Consider the following 14,357-nt stretch of genomic DNA (forward strand, 5'->3'; position numbering starts at 1 on the left):
TCTGTATGCAAGAATGAGTGAGTGTATTCTTGTTTGAGGCAGTAGAGTTTACAGATGGTACATGTAGTGGACACACTTAACATCTAAAAGCTTCGCATAACCACAAAAACATGTGCATCATTTCCTGTGGCGTCGGTCTCGCAGACATACAGTGAGTAGTTGGTGAGCTTCCTATGGTTTGTTTTCACATGATATTAAAAGAAATACATTCCTTCTTTACTTAACCGCCTCCCCATTTAGCTGGGAAATATAGGGTTTATTTATCTGCGCTGTCACTCTTTTGGGCTTAGCGTTATCTAAATGCACAGCCAAACCTCCTCGTCCTCTCACCTAGACCAAACAGAAGTGCTGTTTTCATTCTTCGGCTGGGTTTCTGATAGAGACGGAGCCGGGCTAATAACACAGAGGGGTCACGGTGACCTCCGCTAAGCCGGGGGGGGGGGGTCATTGGGAAAACGCGTGCATGCAGCCATGCTAGATATGGTACAGTGGCAAGATGATGGCAGATTGCTTCTTCCTGGGCGTCGGAGATGCTATCTATAAAGTTGTATTTTCATGGTGATTGGAGAGGTGACGGTCCTCTCCTTTTCTTTTCGCCGGCTCCTGAATGGAAAGTTACGAGACCAAAGGCGCAGGCTGAAATGATGCGTGAGAGCATGCCTCTGAACAACAGCAGAAATGGGACTAAGGAATTTGACAGAGCAGACACAGGAAAACAGATGAAAGGGAGTAGCACTGTGCATTAATTCCCCTGTTGAGGCTTTGCTCTCTCTCACCACCATCAGCATTCACTTTCCTCTCGACACTCAGTTCCCTAAATTGCCTCCCCACTCATCCACCTTTCTGCGGTGCTCTCCACCTCGCCTCTCCAGCCCTCACTTTCTCACTCTGTCTGTCTCTTGTGGGATGTGAAGGGGGCTCTTAGGCTGCTCTTTATTTGCATGTGCTGTAGAGGATTAGCGGCTGAAGAGTCTCAGACTGGCACAGTTAAGAGTCTGCTTTGTGTGTGTATATACCTAAACCGCGTGTCTATTCAATTAGATCCCAGTCTTTGACAGAAGAACACTCAGACCGGCCCTTATCTCCGTGTGTGCCACACTCGGCGTCACAATCAGGGCCAGCATCTCTGCTCTCTTAAATCTTTGTCATGTTCATTACAACCCGTCATTAGTGGGATGTTTTTAGCGAGGTAATCTTCTTATGAGTTCTAATTTATTGCACATATTACATTATTTTCACAAGCTTTTCTCTCCCCCTCCCCCCCTCTCTCTCTCTCTCTGTCTCTCTCTCTCTCTCGGTTCCTTTCTTCACTCTGTCTTTGTCAGATCTCCCCCCTCAGGGGTCCGGTGGAAGGAGGCACCCTGCTGACTGTACAGGGCAGGAACCTGGGCCCGAGGGCCGATGCTGTGAAAGTCTCCATAGGAGATGTGCCATGCGCTCTTCTTCCTAAGCTCTTCACTGTTTCCACAGAGTAAGTAGTGCGGCACATAACTCAATTATGATCCACAAATTTGCAATGTCTTTCCTTGCTGTTTTCCTCGTGTTTGCTCGAGCAGAACAAAGAATGAGCGACATTTCCCTCTTTTGATTTGCAGCAGCACTTGTATAATTACGTCTTTACTTGGTCTTCATTGTCAAAAATTACAAGATGACAGGAAGAGATCCTGCTTCTATACCTCGTCTGATATGATATTTAAAAACCCGTTAAAATATGCAGTAACGGTGGAGCCGGGACGTGTGAGATGATAGCTGACAATTACCTGTTGTCATAGTAACCTGACATGCTTTCAGGCAGGTGAGTGCTCAGGTGGATGACAGGCAGAAATAGACACACGCACGCACGCACGCACGCACGCACGCACGCACGCACGCACGCACGCACGCACGCACGCACGCACGCACAAACAGAGCAAGTAATAGAAAGATTTCCTGACTTGAGCGTCTCAGACATGAACGCTGTGCGCCCTAAAATGCTCTTAAATCAGACGGTGCACCGAGAGCTGCCTGTTTTTAATGGAAGCTCGCTCTCCCACAGGGAAGACCTTATCAGGTGTGGGGGGGGGAAATCTGGGGTACCTCGGTTTAAAACTACAACATTTCAAACTGTTCTAATGTGGCTTTGATAGTGGAGTTAAAGGGAAAGTCAACTAATTTTACACTTCACGTGCTCACAGGCCTTTGGGGGAACTTGTGGATACGTGATATAAAACATAAAAGCTTTCATGACTCCGAACAGAGTTGAGGTAAACACGATAAACTGATTAAAAAAACATTGAGTTTGAAAATGGGGTAAATCTCAAGACGAGGATTTAGTAACACTGAAAACAGACCTGCAATGACGGTTCCTCAATTCTGATAAAGACAACACGACCAATCTGCAACCGAAATGTCAGGTAATTGAGAGACTTCATGCTTTTAAAATAAAGGGGGAATGCACAAGATGAAGAATACTCTGTGTGGTTCTGCTTCATCGACCGGTTTTACTTGTATTAGAGGCAATTGTGGTTAAGTGGTATTTGTGAAAGATGAGTGAAGAAAATGGGGAAAAAAATCTAATTAGATATTAACCATAAAATACAATTCAAGACCGAAAGTGTGGACTCCCTGCACATCACCAGCTGGTGAACAGGAGTTCACATGATCATCGAGCTTCATCCACACTGACACACCGATAGTCTATAAAGATTTTATTCAAGGTGCTCACTGATGGCAGAGACTCAGACTTTGAGTTTAAAGGACAATCTCTCCAGTATGAACCACAGTCCATTTTCCTCCTGCTTTCAGAACTGGACCTGTTTTTCTTGTGTTGTAGAGCGGAAGTAATAAAAGATCTGCCCTCTTCAGGTCAGGTTTCTGACGGTAAACTCAGGCCTGCTGCAAAGACCCCGAGTTTTGTTTCCAAAGCATCTGCACACTGTGTGACATGTTAACATAAACACTGTGGTTTTATGTTGTCTTTCATTCGTTTCGATGGCTTGTAGCTACAGCTTTCAAGCCTTTTGTTGTTGTCTCAGGGAGACGTTGTGGTCCTTAAACTATGCAGCTGCGCGCAGAAACAAAGACAGAAGAACTTTACTGGCCTTTGCTGTTAGATTCATTCTGAAACAGAAAAATTAAACACATATTTTTCTCTGCGGTAATAACAAAGTGTTTCTGTTAACTGACAAAACTGTACATATGACAATATCCCAGTTCAAAGTACGGCAACACATTGAGATCCCCAAAACATTGTGACATTACCCCTTTTGCTCTGTTCTGACAATAATATCAAAAATGACAGTCATTTTTACAACTCATTTACCTCAACATACATCGAATTAAGCAACATATAACAATCTCTGTGATGTTCTTCAAAATTCCTGCAATTCAACAAAAATACTTCAACTATAAGTTAAACTTGTATCTTCTTCTTTTACAAGTTCAAATGAGCTTTTACCATTGATGCATCTTCAAACCTGACAAAAATCCTCCTCTTGAAGCATTTCCACTCTTAACCAGCAGCACCACTGTATAGCTGCACTTCTCATTTTGTTTTACATAAAACTACACAAATACTAATTTCTGAGCATTACACATTATGAGCACTCTTGTGGCTTTAGCTGAGGTTTACATCAGCAGTTTAAAACATCATCAACTCATCAGTATGCAGAGTCAAAGAGGCTGAAGCTTTATGTGCGTTCAGGATTTAGTCTGCAGGCTTATAGGTTCACACTGGTTTCTGTGCCACAGAATATACAATGAAATCGCAATTTTGATCTGTGACTTTTAAAAAAAAAAGACTTTTTGTGCCTTTGCTGTAAATGCATTGCTGACCCTTTACATTTGCTGCACTGTTGCCTGTAAGTTTTAAGTTATGCTGCTCTCGTTAACAAAACACAGCATCATGTTTAAAATGTATGCATAAACTGACTCTGCACAAGCGCAACGTTCCTTGTTTTTGCGATAAACTAAACACTACAAAAGTGAGGTAGACAAATGAACTATATCACAATTAGTCAGTTGTTTGAATAAAGGAGACAGAATAGCTCATTTTAATTTACATTACATCAATGTTATGATAATATTGGAATTTAAGACGTCTAGTAACACAGATACTGAAAACTCAAACAGTGTGCAGTTGGTAAAGTTCCACTTCCACACTGGGAGTTTTCACTTGGCAATAAGAGAGTTTGACATGCAAAAAATTAATGAGTGAAAAATATAGGTACGCTACTGCATGAAATTATGACAATACGCAATGAAATATATTTTGGGGAATATTCCCGCTACCCAGATACCCAGATCATTACCTGTGAGGAAAGTCCCACTTATGATGGAGGTTTATGATGTAGCCAACAATTTCGCCCTGACATAAACACCATTGTCAATAACCTCATAAGCCACCGCATGTCGGTAATGTCGGCAAGGTTAATATTATTAATTCACGGCATTCTTTTGTTTTTAGAGACATTTTTAAACTTCTGCTTTCTACTAACCCGCCACGTCACCGTTATGCTTCCTTTCCATTTCTGTGTATCTCAAAATTCTGAGGGGGTTGTTGTTGTTTCTTTTTTTCTTTTTTTTTTTTGCTGTGTTGCAAAGAAGAAGTAATAAAAGTTCCCTTTAGGCTGAAATCCCGGAGCAGCCTCAAGGACCCCGACTTCAGTTTTCAATTTCCACGTCACACATTCACAAACACAGTTTTATTGTTGTTTCTGCAGCACGTAGCAGTTTTTGGAGCTTCCCTCGACTACAGTGTTGCCTGGGGTATGGAGTTATGCTATTCTTGCGAATAAGATCAGAATTAATGTTTTCCTTAAATTATACCCTGTGTTTATTTATAAGAGCGAATGCCAGAATAGCCTCACTCATCTGACTTACAATGTTGTAATCAACTGGAATGCTTCAACTGTTTTTCCGAGGAAGTGATATCATTTTGAGAAACTATTTTCCACCTTTAAGCCAGAACTTTCCCACTTTTAACTCACGCACTGATCTTTAAATAGAGTATAAAGTAGTATAGTTTAAAAGTTAGGTTTATTACATCTTTTGATACCAAGACAAAGATAGAAAGAAATCCTATGTGTACGTGGAGCAGCTTCATTTCTCCTAACAGGTTAAGATCTTTGTTTATAATTCATGCTTGCTGTTTTATTGGTTGTCAAATTGACTGTCTTTGTCCCACTCCCCGATGGGCTGTTTGCCTCAAAGTTTCGTCCCTGCTGTTTCAGCCATGTAAATTTGACCTTAAAATATAAATGTGGATCTCATTTCTTCCCGGTTCTTTCATTATTATTGAATATACAATTAATATAGGTTGTGTTGTTTTCAATGTGTGGTATCAAGCAAATATCAAAGTATAGATATTTTTTGACAACCTGAGCAAAGGTGAAGGAAACAGACCATTAGAGGCAGCCCCAGTCGTACTTCTCAGTTTGTAATTGACAAGTTTCTATTGAAAGAAAACCCCAGATGAGCCAATTACTAAACTTCTTCTCACAAATCACCATCACAGATGACTAATAATATCTGCCTCAAACAGGTCCGCCAGTTTTGGAATTGGAATGTCAACCATCCATGTGTGGTTTAGTTTTCATGTATTCATGAAGCTAATTTTCACAAATATTATTATGCAGCACACTTCTCATTTTAAATGGCTCCGCCACCATCCGGCTGTAGCTCAGGGACCATCAAACTGTCACCATGGAGACAGCAGGACCCCGCTTTGACACGGAGCTCAGTGGAAGTCTGGAACTCCACAATTATATCCGAACTTCCATTCAGTATCTGTAATGTTGCTTGAATGGAACTGTTTATCTGGTCTTGCTCCAGTGGAGCCAGTCACTGTATTGGGACCAGTTCTGGGGTAGACCTGAGGGTCCTACCTGTCACTTCTGCTGCTTGACACACTCCCCCCCCCCCCCCCCCCCCCAAAGAACTGTGCATGGTGAAAACAGCGAATCACATTTCACTCCTGGGGTGATCTCATTTCCAGCAGTCTCTCCGCATTGGTTCCCCGGGTTGGATGTTACAACGGCAGAGGACATCCTTACTGCTTGAAGTGGCATTGACAAATCATAACATGTCAGTGTGTTTGGCAGCGTCAGCACATTTGACTTACACATACATACGCCTACATTTTCCCATCTCCATCCCTGTAGAGACCTCTGATGATTGATACAATTCACCCTTAAATCCATCATATTCTGCATCAATGTGTGATGTAGTCCATAAATGTAAAAAACAAAATCTTATAATAACATTTTTCTTTTCTTTTTTTTTTCATTTAAACTGTATCTCACTGAAATGCCAGTCACACGCACTCATACATACATGTATGCATACACACTCCTGCTCATGCGACCTCATTTACCGGGACTGTTGAGACAGGTGTCTGCTCGTGTGCTCAGAGGTGAAAGTTCACATCTGTGTGCCAAAAGGAGAACGTGCAGCAGTGAAGAGCCTGTGTTCCTCACACTCGGTGTCAGCGTGTTAATTAATGGCACAGTCAGTCTCGGCACACCTCATTTACTGGAGTACTTCTCTGGATATTTGGCTCGGATCCTACGTGCTGCCCCCTCTATCATTTTCATGTGAGCCTGAGAGGCCTTCGCCCCCCCCCCCCCCCCCCCCCCCCCCCCCCCCCCCCCCTCCTCCATTCAGGCAGCACACAGACAACACCGACACCCAGACACATACAGACTTGATTGTTGATGGTCCTCATCATCCACTCGAGGGAAATGATCAGAAACTCCTCATTATGGAGCCCAAATATTGGCCCCTGAAACCCATAATATCTCCACAGTGGGGCGGTGCTGGAATGTGGCGCAGGGGTCAATCCCGACTCTGTCTGCTCCTCGGGAGTCTGCCCGTCTTTTGACTGGGATCACGCTGCATAAACATCACACCCGGGATGTTTCGCAAGTCTTGCAAAATCTTGCAAAATCTTGCAAAAGTCTTTTAGTGTGATCTTTTTTTATATTTGACCGTGGGCAGCTCAGAGACGTCACACACCTTCACGATAATGTAGAAGTAGAAATTATTGCAACATGAATTGTGCATGCAGGAGGTTGTGCAAGCCAGTTCTTTTTTGTGTCATTTCAACTATTTTCAATATTGATAACTGTGGTAGCTTTGTCTTATACCTGTGTTGAATGTTTCAGAAAGTTGATAATCCAGTCATATTAGTACCTGAAGCGAAGCCTGTGCACATCCTTTTCTTGTAACTTGCAATATTTAGGTGTGTTTCCCTTTTTAAAGCTGAAAATGTAATCATATCACCTTTTCATTTCACACATATTTTTGCAGATCACACTGTATTTCACAACGATTTCACACTCTTAACCAAAAATGCATTACCTAAAGCACATTTATGATTTATTCAGCTCTGAAGTGGGTAATCCCGCTCTCAATGTGTTAGTTGTTATTAATTTCGTAATACATGAGGCATTGCTATGACTTACTGATATATGCTCTTTATATTTTCATTACTGTTTAGGAAATGTCTGAAGCCAATAATGACATTCATGTATTTTTGTTTTTAAAGTCCTTAGTGTAAATATAATTTTAGGTTGCATAATGGTATAGTGGTTAGGAGTTTCAGTCCTTGGTATAGCTTTCTGTGTAAGATGGATGGATGGATGGATGGATGGATGGATGGATGGATGGATGGATGGACAGACTGAACGTATAAAGATGTCAACTTATAAACCTATAAATGTAATAATACATAAAATTATTTCTTTTTTTTGCCTTTTGTAATTGTCTGTTAATCATTGGCTGGCATATTTAAAATATTTAATGATTCTTGAATAGTCTTGATTTACCCTAAATTAACTTTGGCACAGAGTGTGTGTAAAAGCTGCGTGTCATGTCTCTGATAAGCTTTTGTCTTCAAGAGTTACTGATTTCGCGCTTGTCTTTGTTGTTCACACGATAATCCCTATATTATGGCTCAATAGAGAAGATGAGCTGTTTTGATAACAGCGTGATTCTCAACCTAAAGCGAGCCTCCTGGTCAAAGTTGATTCAGGCTGCAGATTCTCAGATTTCCCTCAGGCTTCAACCTATGAAGACTCGTGTTTCACTTTGTGCTTTTTTTTGTGTGTGTCTCTTCTAAATTAGTGCATGTGAAATGATGCGTTCTCGTCAAACAGGTGCTCGTCTGCCCTCGTGCGACATAACTGTCAGAAGTGTAATGCGAGTGTGACGACATCCTTTTACTGATGCACCTGTAATTAATGAGAAGCAATAAAGATGCAGCCAACAACAGATGGCTTTGAGTATTTTTAACACTCGTTCAAGCATGTAAGCGAAACCAATCTTTTAATTGGGCTCATTAATTGCTGTAGCAGTTCATTCTCAGGTAAAACAGAGTATATTCCAGTTTGGGTAAGATAAAGCCTGAGAGCCCTTTAAAGCCTTTAAAAAAAATAAAAAATAAAAAAATAAGCCGCAGATGTAACTTCCCTCCTGACCTCAACCCTGCAGCTTGACCTCACCCAAGACTCACACTGTCCATCCCCGCTTCAGCTTACCGTTTGTCCTGCCAGGTCCACCTTCATAAAGCTTATGTAAATTCCCCTCGACTCTCCTGTCAATCAACTGATCTCCAGCTGCGTATTTCCAACCACTGTAGCAGCAGGCACCTGACTAAATAAACTGACAGGGTGTCAAGCTGGAAAGGGGATCATGTGTAGCGATGAAGGTTGTGTTCTCCCCTTACTACAGTTATACCAGTGAGGTCCCAGAACAGTAGGGCCCCGTGTCTCGGTGCGCCACCGTGTCATTAATATGAGACGTCCCTGCAGAGCGTGCACTGATGACACAGGGTTTAATCACAGCCAGGAGGCGAGAGGAGCCTCAGCAGGTCCTTAATCTCCTCAGTGGTTAGACACATCTGGTGTGAGGAGCTTTGAACTTTACATCTCCTAATATCTGATAGCTCACGGCTTTATTGGATTCCATATGTTAATGCAATAGGGACTGATGAATTAGTTCATAACCACCATTTTCTAAGATTAATTATGTGTCTTTGTTTAGCTGTCACGGTTGGGATCTGCTTCCTCTTCGTTATATTGGTTTCCCTCATTTGTAATTTGACATGAGCATTTCTTTTTCAAATTATTTTATTATATTAGGATTATGAGATGCATTTTTTGTGTGTGTGTGTTATCTGTATTACATTTTTTTTTTATTAACTGAATGAATCTATTGTTGTGCTTTGTCCCCAGGCTGGTGTGTGTTACTGGGAGGTCCACACATGACAGGACAGATATTGTCCAAGTGGATGTGGATCAGAGTGGGATGGGCATGTCAAAGGAGAGCTTCTCATACTTAGTGAGTATTCCCCTGTTATTTACTCTCCTGCTGATTTCTCGCTCTATCTGTCCCTTCCTCCACATTCCTCTTCCATCCTCTTATTCTTTGTTCCCCACTGGGAACAGCTCCCCAAGTGTGCCAGTTGAGTGTTAACAGATGCGCTTTATGATTGAGAGGAATGCAAGTGTGTGGGAATCTTCAAACGTCCATCTGAGCTGCAGCGAAGCACCATTGTCATCCGGCACTCACTGCCAGCAAAAACAAATATGGCAATTGTTGGAATGTCCCTTTTCTCTCTGAATTCATCATTGGTTGAGGCCAAACTCGCCAGCATTGTGTTAATTGACCTCCACCCACACAGTCTCTCATTGGGATAAGAATATTCATCCAGTGGAAATACCCACGTCAGTCCTTTGTGTGTCTTTGCTGATACACAAAGAGTTTTTCATGATTCAATGCTGGAACTGTCTCGCACTGCCTGTGAGTCAGGCACCGCTGAGAAATCACCCCGACTTCAGCACCTCTCTTGATACTCGGGGATCAAGAAAATCCAGAACAACAAACATTACGCCATGCTGTTGTGGGAACTCCTCTCGGGCTTCCTTATCCATCTCTGAGCTGTTCAGAGTGAGTGACTTTTTTTCTTTTTTTTTTTTACTGCAGAAGATGGGGGAGAAAGGGAAAACTCTTTCGGAGACAGGATGTGTGTGTCTCTACCGCATCTCCTTCCTCCAACCTTTAGACGGAAACATCTGCCTCCTTCCACCCACTCTGACACACAAACACACAATAGGTCTGCTCCATCCGTGTGCACTGAGGAAGTGAATCCTGTCAGTGAGGATAAGAGGTTTCCCCGGAGGCGAGGTTCACGGCAGGGATAGAAAGTTCGGAGAGAGCAGGAATGCTGATGCTGGTAGCTGCAGAGCTGGACAAGGATATTCATCTTTGCCCAAGGAGCCGTCGTGTGTGTGTGTGTGTGTGTGTGTGTGTGTATACATGACTGTGTGTAGTTTTTATTCCTTCTTAACCACAGTATCGCTGTCCCGCTAGGTTGGGCCCAAAGGCGTGTTGGCTTCAGCAACACTTTACCATACTGCAGCGTGGGCTGCCTTCACAGTTTTCTACACTAATTTACTGTTATAGTCAGCAGCTGTCTCAGCCAATCTGTAAAGATGAGATATTTGTATCTCAAAGGATGAGGAAAGGCTTTTGTTTAGCGTCAAGAAAAAGCATAGTGGAACACAAACATGGCTTCGGTAAGCCTGTGTTTTCTGGTGACAGAAGCTGTCAGTCGCTCGGCGGTGAATCTGAAGTCTTGTTTGTCATGTCGTGTATCTCTGCGTCGCACGCAGGTCCCGAAGCTCATGTCCATGGAGCCGAGGAAAGGCTCGCGCGCAGGAGGAACCAAAGTGACCCTCAGGGGCGAACACCTGGACATCGGCTCTCGGGTCCAAGTCATGGTCAACGACACACTGGAATGCATCATCACAGAGTGAGTGCAACTCGCATGGAAACAGTTCTCAACCGCTGTTGGTCGCAGTCTTTGAAGCAAGTATACCTGCTCCGTTTAAGCAAACATCTATTCCAGCTGGTGCAGGCTGCACGGTGCACAAGCACCCTGGAGTAGCCAGAGTGAATAAACACAAGCACAAGGAGAACATGCAAACTCCACACAGACGCCACCAGTCCCCATGCCACAGACCTGCACTGCTCTGCCTTTTGAGTTGCATGCAAATCACATCCGTAGCCTCGTGTACATTCATGACTTATGTAAAGAACTCAAAAAAAGATGATATCTTCCTCAATTGTCTATCTTGGCAGGCAGAGTGGACATTTAATAAGCACACAGCTGCAACAATTTGCCAGCATTTTCAGGCCGTATGGTTTTTCCTCTGACATTTTATCATGTCAATGGTGCTCTCTAAGAGGGTTAGTTCAAAACAAATCTGGGGTTACAATATGTAATCAACGACCTTTCTGTGAGGAGCCGCAGAACTTTGCCATGCCAAGCCAATCAGAGGCAGAACAGCACCACTGTGGTATGATTCATAAAACTCACATCCAGGTCAACTCAACACGATGTTTATAACTGATACCACATGCATATTTAGGTTTGGAAACATGAAACTGCTTCACAATTTGTACGGCAATCATTTAAATACCTGGATTTAAATACCTTGGAGAGTTTTAAGATGTTTTTCAATTTGAAATCTCATCATGACTCAACATGGTTGTATGCCATTTTATATGTACTTCCTCAAAAATCCCTCGCAAAGTTAAAATGGATGCAAGTCATTCTGCCACAAAGGCGGCACGAAATGCAGAAGTTTGTCACGTTGTAATTCACCGTCTCAACGCAAAATATTTCAATGAAAGACATTCAAACTGCAATAAACTAGACAGTATTTGTGTTTGCTGTGTAGACATCACAAAGTAAGTGCATTTACAATTTCCTCCCTGGTTTGGTGTCTGCATGTTTATTATTTTTGTTTGTTGCAGGAAAACAGATGACGTGATTGAATGTACTATGCCGGCAGCCTTGCATGCAAACACTGACTCAGTGTTAGTGTGTGTGGAGTTCGAAGATTATCCCTGTCAGGATGTGGAGCTGAGCACCACGTACACCTATGAGAAGAACCCAATCATCAACTTCATCCATCCAAAAAGGAGCTTCCTCAGGTAGTTGGACACACACATAGACACCCACACACACACACACACACACACACACACACATGCATGCATCAGTTATGTTAACACCAAAATGTTTTAAGCATTTCAAGCTGTGTGACTCTGCGGTTTCCTTTCCATCCCAGCCTCAGAAAAAGTCATTACTCTAATGTTGTCCTGTGTATTTTCCCTCCATTGTGCTCTAAATAGCACAGCGTGTGTGTGACAGGGCAGCGGCAAGTCTTTGATGACATGTGCGGATTTTCACTGCAGCAGTCAAACTGTTTTGCATTATTATCTCGTCCCCAGTTTCTCTCTCATTTTGGCGCAGTGTCCCGGAGCATTTGCATACCAGTAAGAGTTTGACACATTTGAGATTTGACTCTGTGTGTGTGTGTGTGTGTGTGTGTGTGTGTGTGTGTGTGTGTGTGTGTGTGTGTGTGTGTGTGTGTGTGTGTGTGTGTGTGTGTGTGTGTGTGTGTGTGTGTGTGTGTGTGTGTGTGTGTGTGTGTGTGTGTGTGTGTGTTGCAGTGGTGGCAGGACCATCACAGTGTCAGGCCAGGGTTTTGACCTGGTGCAGAGCGTCACCATGCAGGTGCTAGGAATTGGACAAACGGTGAGTAATCAATCAAATTGTTTTTCTTTTAACTCGAAGAAACTCTTTCAGTTATGTAACAAAAGGGGGGGGTGTTATAATTGAGGTGAACAAAGTGAAAAACTTTTCTTTTTGAAAGATATCCAAAAAGCCCCCCCCAAAAAACCAAAAAAACAATTCATACTGAGGTACTGTTTGAGAAATATAAACTTTTAATGTATTCCTTGCTCCGCTCACAGCACTGCTCGGTCCTCTCCACCTCCTCAATCATCTGCCCGTCTCCATCGTCCAGCCAGTCCCAGCAGACCTCGGTGCAGTTCTACCTGAATGGCGTCCTGTACACGGGGGACAGTCCCTTGTCCTTTGACAGCGAGCCTGAGGAAGAAGAGGAGGAACCTCATAAAGGTCACTTTCTGTTGGAATATGTGGAGGACCCCCAGTTCTTCACTGCCAACAAGGAGAAGCTGATTAAACACCATTCAGGGGAGCCGCTGACGCTCATCATCAACGTGAGTGATGCTGCCGGGACGCCGCCGCCGCGTCTTCTTCACTCTGGCGTTTGTTCATAAATCAAGCAAATGTTCCCCTTCGATGATAAATGTGATCCGTGCCCCCGTGTTGGTCGTCCTTAGTTAAATGGATCTACTTCATTGATTACATGTTTATTGTCTTTTACACAACCTTGGCACCAACACAATCCTTGTAGTTTGTGTCACATAAAACAACACATGCTCACGTTGCCACTGTAGGGAACTTTACAACAATCTTTAATCAGAAAATAAACTCAGAAATCAGACTCTGAAGGTTTACACACCGTTTAACCCAATAAGTATCTTAATGAGTTAGAGATGCACGATCAGATTCAGTTCATGCTCGATGTTTTTGTTTGTAAATTTGCTCTCAGTGTCACTGCTGATAACTAAAATCTTGGCTTTGAATATCCTTTTTCAAACATTTGGTAACTACCTCTAGAAACAGAGTGTTGTGACAAGCATCAGTTTGTCTGGTAAATGGTTTACATTTATGTAGATGTTGACAACATTTTTGTCAAAGTCAAGGTAATGTAAATATCTGAACCAAATGTTATTCATGTCTTAATGTCTTCATTTGTGGATCATGAATACCTGAAATAAACCTGAACAATCAGGTGAAAATAGTCAAAAGTTTTACTTTACCAGAAAATCAAATTAAGCATTGGAAATCAAATCAGAAAACAAGTAATGCTATCATGCAACTAGGAGTTAATGCTGATGTCTGCATGCTATATCAGACATAGTATCCCAAACATTTGAACGTTTTGCTGCTGAATTGTTGAAGTTTGTGTGTCAGTTAAACAACATGTGAAAGTTATAGGCAGTAACTTTAGCAGGTCTGAGCTTTGGCCTGAAATATGGGTCACAGTTAAAATGATGGTTAAAGGATTTCCCTGAAGCTGAGCTGAATTGTTATCCAAACTTCGCTTCGGAGGAATGTGAATGTGTGAAGATCACATTTTGTGATAAACAATACAAACGTTTTGGTTAAAATCCAACAACTGCCACCGAGTGGTGAAAAGTCAGAGACGGCCAAATGAGGATTCATCCTCCACACATGATAAACTCGTGCCTCAACACCTTTTCTGTTGAGATATTTCAGTCTTCACCAGATTTGTTGACAGATCAGCTGCCATCGCTGTCTCTCCTCTTGTTTGTTTTCTTGATAAAACACACGTCAGATTGATATTACCGTCAGTAAATATTAAGGATTTGACATTCCCAGCTTCAAATATTTACCTCTCTCACTCAATCCATTA

The 14,357-nt window shown here is 42.5% G+C and overlaps 1 protein-coding gene across 2 annotated transcripts in view; it reads left to right on the forward strand.

Moving 5' to 3' along the window:
• plxnd1 (plexin D1) overlaps positions 1-14,357 on the forward strand; it is an 84,797-nt gene that overhangs the window by 43,040 nt on the left and 27,400 nt on the right. Inside the window, exons 13-18 of one of the 2 annotated variants that reach the window (XM_080497441.1) lie at positions 1,326-1,471; positions 9,213-9,318; positions 10,653-10,792; positions 11,800-11,979; positions 12,502-12,586; positions 12,805-13,074. In XM_080497441.1, the coding sequence (XP_080353567.1) occupies positions 1,326-1,471; positions 9,213-9,318; positions 10,653-10,792; positions 11,800-11,979; positions 12,502-12,586; positions 12,805-13,074 (927 nt within the window). The remainder of the gene's footprint in view (positions 1-1,325; positions 1,472-9,212; positions 9,319-10,652; positions 10,793-11,799; positions 11,980-12,501; positions 12,587-12,804; positions 13,075-14,357) is intronic. The other variant, XM_080497442.1, reaches the window with a different exon arrangement.

This window comes from Blennius ocellaris (genome assembly GCF_963422515.1).
Source record: "Blennius ocellaris genome assembly, chromosome: 5".
NCBI lineage: Eukaryota > Metazoa > Chordata > Actinopteri > Blenniiformes > Blenniidae > Blennius > Blennius ocellaris.